Source organism: Lipophrys pholis (assembly GCF_963383615.2).
Source record: "Lipophrys pholis genome assembly, chromosome: 5".
Classification (NCBI taxonomy): domain Eukaryota; kingdom Metazoa; phylum Chordata; class Actinopteri; order Blenniiformes; family Blenniidae; genus Lipophrys; species Lipophrys pholis.
Window position 1 is genome coordinate 10,030,558 of NC_137628.1, and position 17,356 is coordinate 10,047,913.

Here is a 17,356-nt window from a genome sequence, read left to right on the forward strand (position 1 = left end):
AAATTTGGGGGGTGGCTTTATGTGGGCGCTAGGATCAAGGATCAACACCTTACGGGTCAGGAATGTCCGACGGGCCGTCGTCCGGCAAGGGTCGAGGTCCCGACCAACGCTGCTTGCAGCTTTAATTATTATATATATTGATTAGGATAGCAGATCAATTGATTGCACATTGCACAAGCAATGAATTAATGTGATAACACAGGACTCTGAACATGTAAATCCTTTTTTTTTTACTAGGACCCCTCCTATGCACTGCCCACATGTCCTGATGCTTTGACAGCCAGACTCAGTGAAGCCATGGCCGAGGTGGAGAGTCTGAGAAGAGAGAAGAGGAATGAAAAGATGGAGAATGGAGGGCAAAGAGCAGTGTGTGGTCTTCTGGAGGAACTGAGAGTGAAAAATCGAATAAATGAAGAGCTGAAAGACAATATGTCAAATAATTTGTAATAATAGATAAATGTGTAACAATAAATAAATATGTAATAGGTAAATATGTAATAATTATTTTCTATGTAATATTAAAGGTAACTATGTAAAAATAAATGAAAGTATAATAGGTAAATATGTTATTGTGTGTAAATATGTAAAAACAATTCAAAATTTGTTCCAAAAAAAAGTTAGAACTTGTGCCCTGATGTACATGTTCATTGTACATAAATGTCACATTGTGTGTAAATAAACACTTTTGCATATTTTGGTCATGGGCTCCATCATGTTGCTGCTCTAAAAGGAGAGTACAGAAGTCCCAATGGGTCACGTTTTGCAGGTGTATTCTGCTGGATTTGTTTTTTGTATGGGCGTGTGTGTAGGTGGAGCGGGTGGCGTAGGATGCTCACCTGAAACCGATGAGTGAGGCCAATATTTAGGAACCGGTGTTCCATATTAACAGGTGACCATTTTAACTGGTGACCGAGCGCCTTTAGCGTCAGTTGTTACTGCTAGCAACAGCATGTTTATTGAACGAGCCAGTGTGTACATGAATAGTGTCGCCAGGCCAGGCCAATAATAAAGGAATGTGACCGTCTGTTTTCACACACTTCTTGTTAAGATGTGACCTAGGCTATAACGCCCCCCTTCGTGACGTCTCAAGACCCGATGTTGGTCTCAGCATAATCAGTAACTCTGAAATGAGCGGCTGAATGACACACACGGTCTCACATGTTCATCAAACAAGGATATACTCTCACAGAAGGTAATGTACTTTGAAACTTTATTGTGAATGCGCTTAACAGGCGTTCGCCAGGACAGCTATGAGCCTCCGTCGACTTTTCAACATCTGCTGTTGCCAGCAGTAACAACTGACGCTAAAGGAGCTCGGTCACCAGTTAAAATGGTCACCTGTTAATATGGAACACCGGGTTTCCAGGCTCTCATCGCCAGATCGTCACGTTAACCCCCGTGTCCCCGGAGTGCTCCGCTCTGTCCTGCTCAGGAGATCGCTTCCCAGTGACTTCAACCTCCACACCACTCTCCGACGATTACCCGTGCGCTGGAAAGATCACCTGAATAAACTCTTTTTTCTAACTTACCTTCCTCGTCCTGTCGGCGCCTGAATCCTCCACACACCACACCCGACACAATGTCCGATTTGCAAACTTCTTCCATTTCCTCTCAATTCTTTCTATAAGTATGCTACATTAAAGAAATAAATTATAAATGAAAGCAATGATTCTTCACAGTCATGTAAATGTATATTTGCGTGGTTTTCTTCAGAAAACACATCACTGTCACATAGACTTGTTTGACGTATCGGAGCGGACACAGGCTGAGCGGCGTCTAGTGTATGTCTGGTTGTAACAACCTGCAGCTGAAGGACCAGGACATGGAAGAGAAATAAAATCCTGCTGATTCATTATTTGCATAGACTTTGTTCATGTCTGTGGAAAAACAGAAGAAGAGCTTAACAAACTGACTGCGTATCATTTAAACAGTCCACACTATTTCTTTATACAGTTCATTTATATACTAAGTTTTAATTTACAGATATTCTTAAAAACACAATCAATTACATGAAACAGCAAGATAATCCTGAGGACAAATGATATAGATACTAGATACCAGGTAGTTTCCTGATTTTTGTGAGACGTGAAAAGAATTTCTGAAAACAATAAAACATGGAAAGGGTTAAATCACTTGTTAAGGTCATCCAAAGCTTGCTCATTTACATTTGTCTGCCCTTGCTTTTGACTTATGCTTAAAAAAAAGTATTTCATCTCTCTCTCTATGTGTGTGTGTGTGTGTGTGTGTGTGTGTGTGTGTAGTTTACATCCATTTATTATCTTTTAGTTTTGTGTTTCGTGATCTAAAACAAATATTTAAAGTTTCCATGATTGATTTTTGTGCATTTCAAAGTAATAGTGAAGCATTTTATATAATTATGTGTTTGATTGTTTCTGTGGTTAATAAACTTATTTTGATAATCTTCATCAGACCACCAGTTTGAGCCTTAAAGAAAGTGGTGATGGTTTATCCTGTCAACTTATCAGATGATCAGATTTCTTCTTCTACTCTTGATGTAGTGTCCAGCCAGGAGCAGGAAAAGGCCACCATGGATCAACATAGTGTTCTCCTGGTTTCTACAAGAACTGAATATTTCATGTTTGTCCCATTTGACTGAAAGTGTTTCCATAAGAAAACAAATAACTTTTATCGAATATCTGTGACACGATTACAGAGTACATGAAGTGATATCTGACGTTTTGATTTACAAAGAGGTTTACGAGCTGCCTGCTGTGAAGGATTCCGGTTTATCAGATATCATCACAAAAAGAGAGCAGGCAGACAGAAAAAGATCATATTTATAAGTTCACCTCTTCTGATGGAGGATTTTCTTCTCACAGACATTAAAGTTCTTTGTTCCACTTTGACCTGCAGAAGTTTAGAAGGCTGATGAAGCTTTTCTGATTCAGTTCTTGTTAAATTGCAGCTAATTGTCCTTCTGATGGATGCATGTGTTTTTATTTCACAGTGATCATCTCATCTGCTGCTGATCCACTGGAGACCCTGACGGCCTCTGTCGGAGGAAACATCACTCTGCCTGAGTCTATTCAGGAGAAAGGATTTCTGTCACATGAAAGACGGGCTATTGCTCTGGTGCAAGAGAAGAAACTGCTGGAGATATATGGAGAACATTACAAGAAGAGACTTCACTGGAACCAGAACACAGGATATTTTACTCTCACTGGGCTGCAGAACAATGATTCTGGGATGTATACAGTTGACTCGAAGGAAGGAAGAATTGTGTTTGTGAATTATAAACTGACGGTGTACGGTACGTTGGATTTTTTCTTCATAACTTTGATTTGTGTGTTTAGTGTTGGGAAATGTCTCTATTATTGTAGTCAGTGGTGAACCTGGTTGGTTTTACACCCTGGGCGAACCCATTAAAACTAATGAGCTAATGAAATTGCAAGAGAGTGATGCAAACATTTTTCCTCAATAAATTATATGACGACTATGCCTTCCACTTTTAATGCTTTTTTAGGAAAATACACAAAACGTGCAAAAAAACCCTTTTATTTCTAATGAATAAAATCCTGCTTATGTATCCTTTTTATGTTATTGACTCCAAATAATACATTCACATTTGGTAATGATTTTAAAATTTGACCTTAATACTGTTTTAATTTAAGGAATGACTGACAAGATTATTGGCAACAAAATTGGCTCAAATAGTTTATAACATTGGCAAGTTTGCTTAATTGGTCATTATTGCCTTTAAAATAGACAGAATTATTTAGTTATTGGTTTTTACACAACCAAATAAATTTGCTTAGAGCGATGAAAAATATTTAACCTTTTAAATAAAGATAAGACAGCTTATAAAAAGTAAAGTTTTGCTGTTTAAGAGAGACATTTATCACTTCAGAGTGTGAAAGAAGAGAAAGGAGCAATATTAAAACCAGAGGATTGAACTTAAAGGAGACATATCATGCTTTTAAATCCTTCCTTTTTACATATAAATCATACAGTTGTGGTCTATACAACGCGAAACTGCAATGCTTGGGTCTGAATTCCTCATTATTAGAGCTCCACAGGCCCCTTTTCAACCCCTTTTCTGATGTGCTTCTGAGAGCAACTCGTTTTGGTGCGGTCTCTTCAAATGCAAATGAGACACTTCATACCCCGCCTCCTCTCCAGGTTGCAGAGGTGATACTCGGTTCAACGTCACCCTGTTCGGCCATCTTTGTAGTTTGATAGAACAGATACAATTATCTAGCGGCGCAGAAACTTTATATTCACACATTATTTACAAAATGTCAACAAGGGAAGATTTGTCCATCCAGCCATACATGTTGGAGCCAGAGTCGGACCCGGCGGAGCGAGATGAAAATGACGATGATGCACCTACAGAACAACGTCTTCATATGGATGTAACGCAATGGTGTGTTACTATATTTACACTAACTTCTCCATCCATGCCCACTACTACAATACTGCCTGTATTACAACGACTATTTAACACAGAAGTTACATTATAATCTAAAACGAGCACACAGCGCTAACATATGAAGACGGTGCAACTGCTAATGCTAACAAAACAATGACAGGGACGTCTTATCATCACACTTTTTAGCGTTATATACAGCTTACCGAAGTGCTCTGTTCGTCGTCTCCATAGATAGAAGGAACTGACCGCTCAATCAGACCAAGTCTTTCGGCAAATCCTTCTTTATACTGGCGGAGGTTGCTGAAGCAGTCGTCCTTAAAGTGATTCGCGCACACAAAAATGACCTTACCCACAGATGTGGGTACATTTCTGTGAAAAATAAAACTCAACCAGGCACTTCGAAAAGGTTCTGATGCTGGGAGACGGTGTAACGAAGCTTGTGGGTTACTACATCCAACAACCGAACATTTCGACTTATCCTCTCGTAACTTCGGTTGGACTACAAAACCGCAGCGAGAAACAAAAATGGCGGATTGCTCGAAATGTCGATGTCCTAATTTGGCAGTTCCGCTGAGAATACTGTGACGTCATTGTTCAAAAAACGTAATAGAGAATAGAAAAATCGAAACCGATCGCAAAATATGACCAAAACAGAATATAAAGATATCAACGGAGCACCTGAAGAGACTACTTTGAACTTTTCTGTACTTCTAAACACTCTAAATATACACCAAAATGCATTTAAGGGCTAAAAAAGTGGATTTAGCATGATATGTCCCCTTTAAAGAAGGTCCAAAGGTGACATGCTGCTGGTGTAGGGCATTTTACAATTTTTAAAACTAAATATCTTCCAGATTAATTTAATTGATGTTTCTAAAGAAATAGAGGTTAAGGTGCTTGTTCAGGGAATGACAGTGGCAGCAGCAGAGATCCAACCGAAGCCTGTAAGTTATTCTGTTCACAAGCCCAGAGCTCTGACTGCTACGCCGTCACATTTGATATCAGAGTGCATAAAGATTGAAAACTCGTGCTCAGACACGTCTGGAGGAATTCACCACAACAGACAAAAACCAGTTGACTCTTGTTTGTCCTGCTTTTCCTACCAACACCATCACCTGCATATGTGGAGACACTTTTCTTCAACCCAGACATTTAGTGGACCGACACTGTGAAGGAGGACAGAGAAAAGGAGCTGCCAGGTTCACACCCTGCTGTTCTGTGTGTTTGTTGTATTAGAAGAACTCTTGTTTTGAAAATAGATGCCGAAAGACTGGAAATGAAGTGCGCTTTCAAATGTTTGTTGAACAGATGGCGCCAACTAGTGGCTTCATAAAAACAAGACAGTGATTCGTGAAGCTTAATTTGGTCATCACTAGGTGGGATCACTTGCCGTGCTTTGTTGGTGAGGTGGGGGCGCTCTCTTTTTCTTCAGGATGCATGGCAGGAACCACACCACTCAGTGATGTAGCAGGTGTGGATGCTCTTCATGGGGCCTCTGGAGAAGGTCCTCATGATGTGGTCCATTGCTGCAGGTCAGCTCAGCCTGCAGAGGAAGCCCTCTTGTCCAGTGATGCAGTGTTGTAGGTCCAGCAGAGGTCCTCTCTGATGTGCAGAGAAACCTGGTGCTGTTCACTCCCTCCACAGCAGAACCATTGATAGTTGGTGTAACATGCTGGGTGTGTCTGTAGTACACATGCAGGCTGCCCCTGTCGTCCGTCTGATCATAGTTCCTGATGAGAAACACTTGTGTCATCCACAGACTTAAAGGGGACATATCATGCTAAATCCACTTTTTTAGCCTTTAAATGCATTTTGTTGTATATTTAGAGTGTTTAGAAGTACAGAAAAGTTCAAAGTAGTCTCTTCAGGTGCTCCGTTGATATCTTTATATTCTGTTTTGGTCATATTTTGCGATCGGTTTCGATTTTTCTATTCTCTATTACGTTTTTTGAACAATGACGTCACAGTATTCTCAGCGGAACTGCCAAATTAGGACATCGACATTTCGAGCAATCCGCCATTTTTGTTTCTCGCTGCGATTTTGTAGTCCAACCGAAGTTACGAGAGGATAAGTCGAAATGTTCGGTTGTTGGATGTAGTAACCCACAAGCTTCGTTACACCGTCTCCCAGCATCAGAACCTTTTCGAAGTGCCTGGTTGAGTTTTATTTTTCACAGAAATGTACCCACATCTGTGGGTAAGGTCATTTTTGTGTGCGCGAAGCACTTTAAGGACGACTGCTTCAGCAACCTCCGCCAGTATAAAGAAGGATTTGCCGAAAGACTTCGTCTGATTGAGCGGTCAGTTCCTTCTATCTATGGAGACGACGAACAGAGCACTTCGGTAAGCTGTATATAACGCTAAAACGTGTGATGATAAGACGTCCCTGTCATTGTTTTGTTAGCATTAGCAGTTGCACCGTCTTCATATGTTAGCGCTGTGTGCTCGTTTTAGATTATAATGTAACTTCTGTGTTAAATAGTCGTTGTAATACAGGCAGTATTGTAGTAGTGGGCATGGATGGAGAAGTTAGTGTAAATATAGTAACACACCATTGCGTTACATCCATATGAAGACGTTGTTCTGTAGGTGCATCATCGTCATTTTCATCTCGCTCCGCCGGGTCCGACTCTGGCTCCAACATGTATGGCTGGATGGACAAATCTTCCCTTGTTGACATTTTGTAAATAATGTGTGAATATAAAGTTTCTGCGCCGCTAGATAATTGTATCTGTTCTATCAAACTACAAAGATGGCTGAACAGGGTGACGTTGAACCGAGTATCACCTCTGCAACCTGGAGAGGAGGCGGGGTATGAAGTGTCTCATTTGCATTTGAAGAGACCGCCCCAAAACGAGTTGCTCTCAGAAGCGCATCAGAAAAGGGGTAGAAAAGGGGCCTGTGGAGCTCTAATAATGAGGAATTCAGACCCAAGCATTGCAGTTTCGCGTTGTATAGACCACAACTGTATGATTTATATGTAAAAAGGAAGGATTTAAAAGCATGATATGTCTCCTTTAAAGTGTTGGGATCTGTGTGACGGTGTGCAGTCCTGGGCCAGCAGACATCCTTGGGGAGCCTCCAGCATTTAGCATGATTGTGTTGAATGTGTTAATACTGACCTGCATTGCCTGTGGTCTCTGGTCAGGAAGTCTAACAGCTCGTCACACAGTGGGGTGATCAGTCCCTGCAGGTCCAGTTTGTGAATAAACTATTAGGGAATGATGACGCTGGATGCTCAGCTGAAGTTAAATAGCATTCAAACACAGATGTTTTTGTTTACAGATGTGTGAGAGCTGTGTGGAGTGCAGTGGAGAGAACCAGTTCATCCAGCACCTCATTCATGATGCTGTTGTTGAGATTTGGAGGGTTAGGATTGGATATAAACAGTAAAGACCATTGCAGCTGTAAGTTCCCATGTTAGACAAAATGATCAGCACTTAACTATATGCTCAACAGACGATGAGCAGTGTTTGTAGACCACTGTCATTGAGCCAAGTCTCTGTGAGTACACCACCACTATAGTCTCTTGCAAGCTCAGCCTTGTTTCCACTGTGCAGTATGTGCCGGTACGTTATGGTACGGTGCGATACGGATTTTCATGTGTTTCCACTAACAAAAGTTGTGGATAATACCAACAGTACCATACCCACCCGTTATCAGTTTTCGTCACCCCTTCGTTGAGGTACAAGGCACTAGAGAATGGGTCCTATAAGGAGGAGCTACAGCGATCGTCGCTCTCAACAAGCAACAGTATTTAAATAGCTCATCAACCATATAAAGCCTCCGGTTGTTATTTACATACTCCTCTTTGTGGGGTATGTTGTTTTGATTGTTTTGTTTACTGGGTTTATTGAAAATGTCGGTACTTCACAGCACAATGGTGTGTTGACGAGGTGCAGACTCTCCTCTCCTGTAGATTCAGCGGGATCTGGATGATGCTATACATAGAACGTTTTACAAGCTGTGTCACAAAGAATGGAGGCTGACGACTTTACTCTGACGCCTGAGCAACAAATGTGTTCCGTGCTGGTCCCGCAATGTTTACAGTCACGTGGTGACGTTACGTACCTGCATCATTAAGTGGCCGTTCACAACTCCGCTTCCATTTATAAACATGCTGTCTGCGGTGGGACTGCGCAGCAGAGCTGGTTCTGGGTACCCCTTGCTGTACCATACTGAACCGTACCGGCACATACTGCACAGTAGAAACGAAGCTTTATGGGTTGTTCTTGGAAGGCGTCTGAAGTGCAACTTGTCCAGAGAGCACATGTTGAGCAGTATGTGTCAAAGGTGAAGGATAGACTCAAATAGCTGAACAGAGCAGGTTGCAGAAGCACTCCTGTTATTGGAAAATAGGGAACATAAGGAATGCAGGAACTCAGGGAGCATAGCAACACGGAGAATCACAGTTAAACTGGCTTCACGACATAAAACTCATCCCAATATATAGTGCTGTCACCAGGTGAAGACAATCACACACTCGGGCACAGACACTGATGGGAAGTAAAGTGTAAAAGTAACTTGTTACTGTAATCTGACTAATTTTTTTCAAGTAATGAGTAAAGTAAGGGATTACTTTTGCAAAAACTGAAATTAGATTACGTTACTTTTCAGCAAGTAGGCCGCGTTACTGCGTTACTAATCCATGATTTTTGTGATACTGTCTCGTAACAATGACTTATCAATCGCACATCAATGTAAACAACTGGAGAGAACAGGACTGAGCAGCGTTATGCCAACATTACTTTGAGTTCGACTTGGTAAAAGGTCAAGTCAAGTCAACTTTATTTATATAGCACTTTAAAACAGCTGTGGCTGAAGCCAAAGTGCTTCACTTAAGAGACAAAATAAAAAAAAATAAAAAATTACAATGGAAGAGTAAAAACATTGAAATACAGTAAAACAAACAATAAGATTGGCAACAATAAAACCAGGCACAGAGTCTCAAACTTGGTTAAAAGCCAAGGAATAAAAATGGGTCTTAAGATTAGTTTTAAAAGTGGACAGTGAGGGGGATATTCTGACGGGCAGTGGTAGCTCATTCCACAACAGAGGGGCCGCAACAGAAAAGGCTCTATCCCCTCTGAGCTTTCGTTTGGACCTCGGTACCTCCAGAAGCAGCTGATCAGCTGACCGGAGGCACCGAGCAGGAGGGCAGGGGTGGAGCAGCTCCGAGAGGTAGGGTGGGGCGAGATCATTAAAAGATTTAACAACAAATAAAAGAATCTTAAAACAAATTCTAAAATGCGCAGGCAGCCAGTGGAGAGAAGCCAGACTGTATCCTGACTGTGATGTGATTCTCTGTGTCGTTGCTCTGCAGACTCTGTACCGACTCCTCAAGTGAGCGTATTGAACAGAAGCTCTGAGAGCTGCTCTCTGAGCTGCTCTGTGGACTCAGCTCAGGAGGACGTCACGCTCCTGTGGTCCAAAGACCTGAAGATCCAGAAGAAGAGCCTCCCTTCTGCCTCTCTGTCTCTGACTTTATTCTACCAGCAGGACCTGAACTCTTCTCTTCAATGTGTGGCTGAAAACCCTGTGGAGAATAAAACAGTGTCAGTTGATGTGAGGACGTCCTGTCAACTGAACCGTAGAGTCAACACCAGCAGCTCCACAGTGTCCAGACATCGTGAGTGACCTCTGACCCTGACCTGGAACAATAACTCATATTTCAAAGACTGTTTGGTGAGTTGTGGTGTTTATGTGTGATTTTAACAGATGTGATCATCATCATCGTCATCTCCATCGTGTGTGTTGTCTTACTCTCTGTTTATACCATCTGGAGGTTTTATCTCCAGAAGAAGTCGACAGTGGGACAGACAGAAGGCAGGTTCCTCTTCTATTTTTACTTCATCACAAAGCAAACTGACAGATCTTTATTAACTCTAAACATTCCATATTATACACAATTTGCTTTGTAATGGTTTTCTAACAGTAACGTGTGTCCCCATAGCCTGTGTACGAGGCTCCAGAAGTGAAGAAAGTCATTTCCCTCACTTGCTTACTACTCCTTTAAGCAAATGTGTACACGTACAGGCGAATAAAAGATTTTCCCTTTGTGACATCAACTGGGGAATTAAACCACTCCCACTGGTATTGATACTCACTTTGACCCTCTCACGGGTAGATAAAGACTTACAAAGATTACTGATAAACTGATTATATTCAGTATAATATTCATACTGTAACAGTTAGCCTTACAGTTAGCAGGAGCTACTGTTAGCTACTTCGTAGTAATTGTAACAACACATACGACCAAACTGAATAACATATTCAGACTTACACTATTTTTAACACGCCATTCTGAAAAGTGACTGAACGTCTTGAGGAGCCTCTCCTGCTGGCTCAGATTCTGGTTCAAACTGGTATGGTCGTACAACAGCATTTCTATGAGTCGTAGCAATACCTCCACTGTAAATATTACTTTGTGATACCGTGAGTGAAAACCACATCCTCTTCTAGAGAGGGGTGTGGCGTAGTCATGGACAGACAATGTACAATGAGCTGATCATTGTACAGACAGAGAAATGGCCTGTTCTCAGTAGAGCTCATTAGAGGGACTTTTAGACTGGCTGGAATTCAGGACCAAGGCTGGATTTGGAGAAATACACTTTGAATTTGTTGTTGGACCTCTGACATCGATGTGAAATAGTTGAAAATCTATTGAATATGGGAGCTTTGAATGTTTGTCATTTTTGAAGTACTGGTTTGACTATACTCAAGGATGTTTGTTCATTCGAAACTCATTTATTTAAGGTTGCGGCTGTTTGCTCTGTTTGCAGCTTCATCAACTAAAGTTCAACTCAGTCTGATAATTCGATCCTCTGACGTGCCCCCGGCATGTCTTTTGTTTTCATTGGAGTCATTTTCAGTCATAACAAAAACCAAAATGTTCATATTTCATATTTGCTTTCCAGAGTCGCAAATATGAAACTTGTCACGTGGTAAAAGTGTCAGCTGAGAGTAACGATCTGCACAGACACTTCCAGAAAAAGTTTTCTGATGAGCAAACATGTGGCTGACACTGTGTGATGTTCAGGAAGACCTCATCGCATTTATATCCACCACATCCAGTCTGTACGTGTCACTTCTCTACACGAGTTTCTGCTTAAAATCATTGATATAAGAGGTGGTTGAGGTGGTTTACGAATAGAGGAAACGCTCAGAACGTGCAGCTGCAGCAAGAAACTACATCACGTTTTCAGTATCCTCATTTGAGGATGAACACATGAATCAGACAGGAAAGTGAAACAAGTTTGTGGAAGTTTTAATCCCATAGAATTTCCTTTTTTTTTTTTTTTTTTCTGTCCTTTTTGATATTGAACTCCCTAATTATTCTGTGTGCAGCCATGGTTAAAGGAATTTCCTTATGAGTTTAATAAAACATTTCTATTCTATTCTATACGATTCAATTCAATTCGATTCGATTCTAAATGGTCAGAAAAATGCTGGAATAGAAGGATGAAACACTAAAACCAGGTAGAAAATCAGCTGAAAATATCATCAAATGGTACAATCTCAAATTATAATTTAAACTTCATAAATGAAACATTTTTGTACGCTTTTCAAAACTACTGTATGAAACTATGGAAGCTGTGTCCGCTTCATTTTGAAGGTTGAACAAATTTGATTTGGTGGAAAATCCCCCACAAAGAGTCTGTTTTGGTCATAAAGGTTGCAGAGCCCTGACCTGGACTCATGAGCTGCTTTCAAATCTCTGCTCATTCAGCGGCTCCACCTCCTCCAGACTTTAACTCCAATAGTTACATTTTGTAATGACAAACTTCACTTTATTTACAGACCGTAGACAAACACAGATCTTCTCCCATCTTTTACTGTTTCCTTCTGTCTCTGCAGATGTAGTTTACACTGACGTCAACATCATATGTCAGAACAGGAGCTCCAAGGTGATTACTTCCTCTAACTGCTTCAGATGAATGTATACCTGTAGGGATTATTCTGTAAATATGTAACTAAGTGCTCATGTGCCACCTGCTAGTTGCTGCGTGTCTTTGCACTCCTCTTTGATGGACCGTTGTGTTCTGGGTCCATCTAAGATGCTTTGGATGGACCCCCACCCCCCCAGGTTCTGCAGACCACAACTGCTTGCATCTTCTACCCATTTATAAGACTGTTTGAAAGAGGTAGAAAGTCCAAACTTAGGATGTGGAAGTCTAGACAAATGATGCTGTACGCTCTCTATAGGAATGCTTCGACAGTACAGACTGGGAGATGTTGGAGGAATCTTGTGAGGACTTGGATGAACTAACTGATGTTGTTTATTCATACTCAGCTTTCTGTAGAGACATGCTTATACCCAGTGAGAGAGTTCAAATACAGTCTAACAATAAGCCATGGGTTAACAAATCTGTTAAAGACATTAGAATTCCACCAAGGAGAAGAATCAGATCTACAGACAGCCACCAAAAACCTTAATATAGATCTTTTAAAAGCAAATAAGCTATAAAGCCAGACTGGAGTTCGGCTCAGCCTGGTCCAGTATGAAGCACTGGAAGGATGCTGATGTTGTCCCAGTCCCTAAATCCAGCCGTCCCACGATACTCAATGGCTTCAGAGCATTGACTCTGACTTCAATTACTATGAAAATCTTTTGAAAAACTGGTAAGATTTGAAATTTTGAAGAATCCAGAGTGTGCAAATTGAGCAATTGCAGTTTGCCTACAGACCCAGAAGAGGAGTGGAGGATTCCCCACTCACTCAGCTTAACATGGTTTTTAAGCCCAGAAGGGAGTGGGTGTCACGCAGGCTTTTAACAAGTGATTTTTCTTCTGCTTTTAAAATAATTCAACCACACATTTTTACCCAGAGACCTTTAGAACATTTTAACCTGAATAATAATCTTGTAGGCTGAATTTTTGACATTTTAACTAACAGGACACGGAGGGTCAGACTTATTGTTTTTTTTATCTGACAAAGTGTGCTCTTCCACAGGCTCACCACAAGGATGTCTGCTCTCACCCTTGTTATTTATACTGTACGCTAATATATGTCGGAGCACTTTTAAAGATCAGTTTATTTTTCAATATGCCAATGACGCTGTGAATGTGAGCCCACTTCAGGTGAATGAAAACAGTCACGGCCCTACACACACCTGCAGCTCAACATTTCTAAGACCAAAGACATGGCCTGTTGGGAAAAACACACCCGAGTCCATTATTATCAAGGGACACACCTTTGAGCAAGTGCAAATCTATGAATATCTTGGGACTATTATTGATTCTAAGTTAAACTTTAGAGAAAACTGGGTGAGGTAGTGAGCAGGAAGAGACTCCAGTGTTTGTTTTGCCTGCAGAAGCTGTCCCGTTTCCATGTTGACAAAACCCTGATGACAGTTTATTATCTTGCTTTTATTGAATCTGTTTTATCTTTTTCACTGGTGTCATGATTTCGAAACCTTCTCTTAAAAGGAAGGAACGCAACCAAATAATCTAATGGGTAAGCCAGCTGATCGTGGAGACACCGCTAGTGATGGCTAAACAAAGCTTCATGAAGCTTCAGGAACCACTTTCTTTATTTTCTGTCTCCACCAGATGGTAATCTTGGTTTGAAGATAGAGCCTGAAAGACTGGCAATGAAGTGTAATTTCAAACGTTTGTTGAACAGACAGCGCCACCTAGTGGCTCCAGAAAATAAAGACAGTGGTTCATAAAGTATGGCTCGTCACAGCGGAGCTTCAGCTCCATTTCCAATGATGACTTAGATATATTTTCACCAACACATCAATCCATCTTTTAAAGCCTTTTAGGATTGTATCTCAAAAAGACTTGCAAAATAAATGGTGCTTTTTTAAGCTCTTAGACTTTCAGTCATTGATAAATATGAGCATATCTAAACATTGATAAACCATTAACAGACGTTGACACATTTGAAACACATTTTTAACACATTTCTGCTTTTGATTATTTAAATATACCTTTAACTATACAGACAATAAAGTTGATCTTATCTTAGTTTAACTTAAATGTGTTTCTTTTATTTCTTTGTAAAGCACTGTGCATTGCCTTGTGTTTGAATTGTGTTATTTTAATACATTTGCCTTGCCTTGCCTTGCTGCAGTTTCTCTTTAAACAAGATTTAGTGCACTTTACTTTTGGGTCTTATTATTTAACGGAAGTCAGACCTGGTTGTTCCCTTATTTATTGTTTTTATTTTAATATATTTTTAACAGTTTTGTTATATTGGCATTTTAGCAGTTCTTTTAGTTATTTATTCACGTTTTAATTCTGTCAGTGAGCCTGTGAGTGCCTCTCCATGTTTTTGCTGCTTTTACTGTCCTGTGTGTTTTTTAAACGTATCAGTGCATACTGCCAGACGCTTTCTCCTGCTCGTGCAAAACGAATTACCTAACAACATCCTGATGTGCTTGACAGGAAAGTTCTTATTCTTTACAGTTTTACAAAAGCAATTTCAAAGGTTAAGAAACTTTTGTTTGTCAGTTTGTTTTAATTTAACTTCTCCTCTTCCTCTTCCTCTTCCTCCCCAGGATCGGATCTCACAGGAACTATCAAATTCTCAGCCTAACAATCTTAATGCCGTCTATGACCAGCTGGCATTTAGTCCCACAGACTGCTGAACATGTGAGACTTTAAACTGCAGCTTCCCCCCCAGACCTGGTTACCCTTCAGTTGTGAATATCTTGAAATTCAAAAGTGAAAAAAGACACTGCCCCCTACAGGTTCGGTGTACTCATAACAGCTCTGAACCTGGTGGACTGTATATGCCTTCAAAGTGCAGATGTGTACCTGTCTGACACTTTGGTCTGATAAAAACCTTTCTAATGTCCTTGTTTGACAGCTACAGACTGTTCCTAAATTTAAATACAAACTTTCAGATAGTAGCATTAAGAGTGGACACGTTATTTATCACAAACTACTGACTGGCAAAGTAAAAGCAGTGCATCATGGTATGCAACCTGAAGCTTGTGAAATTTGGCTCTACTTCAGTAAGTAACTAATTATTTTGCAGTAACTGATGAAGTAACGAGTAATTTTCCAGGAATCCAATTTAAAAATGAGTTTAGAAAGCTGACATGTGTACCTGTGATGAAGGTGAGGATGCTGAGGTGAAGCTTCATGGTCGAGTCTCTGAAGGTGTCAGACGTGTGAAGCTGTGAGGAAACCAGCTGGTTTCTCCTCTGAGGACCAGGACAGAGCAACAGCTGCTTCTGTGACTGAACGAAAGCAGCCACGGTCTGAGAGCTCCTCCTCATCCTCCTCCTCCACTGCACCACCTGCTTCATCTACCTGCAGATTCATTTTATTTGGCAGATTGTTAATCTAATGGTAATTGAGATCTTTCTGATTAAATTCATGTTTTGTCCTGAAGTGTTCTGCTCTCGTCCTTATTTAGACATTGTTTTTCTTTTTTGAAGGTATTGTATTTTTATCTACATTTTATTTACAGTCACTGCCCCATAGACAGGTGGAGCTTCATGAACACTCAGAAGTTTATTAACAGTCAAAGCTTCACATTCAGAGCTATTCCTTCATAAAGACCCGAGCTACCTCTACGTGGCGTCTTTTGAAAAGATTAACGACTCAAACAAACAAAAAAAATACATTTGTGGGGCTTCAAGTTTTCATGGACTGAGCCTGATTTTACTCATAGAGAAATATTGATACACATTTCACACACTTACCTGTGGAAAACTTTACAGATTTACATATCTTTTCATCCCTGAGGTTTCCCGCCTGCTCCTCTAAAGCCACGAGGAGTAAAATCCCCTCAGAAACGAGTGTAAGAAACAAAGATAACTCTGGATGTGTGTGCATGTGGGTCAGTGTTGTTCTGTTAACTTATCACATCAAATGGTCCATTCATGAATGTTCTCCTCAGTCGACTTTGTGGAAGGTCCCACCAAACACTCAACATGATTTACATGTTTTTTTAGGCTAAATCTGATCGTTCCGTCATAGTCTGGATTTAGCTCAAATATAGTCATTGAAATTAGGTATTTATAGGTGCGTCCAATGTAGTCTAAATTGATCCCAAATAGGCTTATAGCCATTGAAATTGGGGTATTATTGGACCGTCATTGAATTGTCCAATAACGCCACACAGTGGTTAGAGCTCCCGTCTCACAGCGAGAAGGTCATCGATTCAAATCCAGTTGGAGCCTTTCTGTGTGGAGATTGCATGTTCATCACCTTGTGGGATTCTTCTGGGTACTCCGAACTCCTCCCACAGTCCACAATCATGCATGTGAGGTAAAGTGTGACCCTGAATTGCCCCTAGGTGTGAGTGCGTTTGGTTGTCTGTGTGTCCTGTGATGGACTGGCGACCGATAAAAGACGTTGTTTCACTTTTCAAACAAACTTTGACACAGTTTAGACGGGAGGCAAAGGCGTCTTTTCAACAGCTTTTAAATGATTTTAGTGGGATTTAGTAATGAAAATCTCACGTTTACTGATTAGTTAAGGATTACACAGCTGAAACTCACTTCGCTGATTATTTGACAGGTTTTGCCTTTTACTGAATTCTTCATATCATTGGCAGGTAAATCTGGTTCTTTCAAAAGTGGCGGTCATATTCCTGGGACAACTAAACAATCTCACTTTGCTCCTAATTACTAAAGAAGTTGTCTTTGTGTTCGTGTTACTTAAAGTACAAACTGGTTAAAACGTCATCATATTGCGGTGACACGGAGAGGACTCCACAAAACTTCTCCCAAATCTCAACTTCACAGTGACAAACTGAAAACACTGATCCAATCAGCTCTCCTGATTCAATGAATTTGTCTCAATGGTTTGTTGGAGAAATTCTTGTAGAAATGAGGTTCAATCATTAAAATGTCGTCAGAATCACAACAGGATGCATCGTCTATTTTTCAGAAACAATGTGAAAAGTTTTCCCAGCTCCGGATGATTTGGAATCTTTGTGATGGTTTGACTCTGCAGAGCCACCAGAGGACCAGGAGGGGGCGCTATGTGTGTTGGGCTAAACTAA

At 40.6% G+C, this 17,356-nt stretch overlaps 1 protein-coding gene across 2 annotated transcripts; it reads left to right on the forward strand.

Moving 5' to 3' along the window:
* The first annotated feature begins 1,115 nt into the window (after nt 1-1,115).
* Nucleotides 1,116-15,733, forward strand: LOC308110305 (uncharacterized protein). 2 transcript variants are annotated; one of them, XM_080464516.1, is made up of 6 exons: nt 1,116-1,192; nt 2,969-3,271; nt 9,714-10,019; nt 10,109-10,216; nt 12,248-12,297; nt 14,895-15,733. In XM_080464516.1, exons 1-6 carry the CDS (start codon nt 1,159-1,161, stop codon nt 14,982-14,984), a joined length of 891 nt encoding a protein of 296 aa, XP_080320642.1. In that variant the 5' UTR covers nt 1,116-1,158; the 3' UTR covers nt 14,985-15,733. The 2 variants fall into 2 exon arrangements, with proteins under 2 accessions (XP_080320642.1, XP_080320643.1); XM_080464517.1 differs by lacking the exon at nt 12,248-12,297 and having other exon boundaries at nt 1,119-1,192.
* The last annotated feature ends 1,623 nt before the right edge of the window (nt 15,734-17,356 follow it).

Bases quoted from the DNA above. Each gene is read 5' to 3' on its own strand.
- LOC308110305 (XM_080464516.1), top strand. From the start codon at position 1,159: ATGTTCATCAAACAAGGATATACTCTCACAGAAG. The intron at 3,272-9,713 runs GTACGTTGGATT...GTTGCTCTGCAG, and splicing joins TTATAAACTGACGGTGTACG to ACTCTGTACCGACTCCTCAA. The intron at 10,217-12,247 runs GCAGGTTCCTCT...CTGTCTCTGCAG, and splicing joins GACAGTGGGACAGACAGAAG to ATGTAGTTTACACTGACGTC.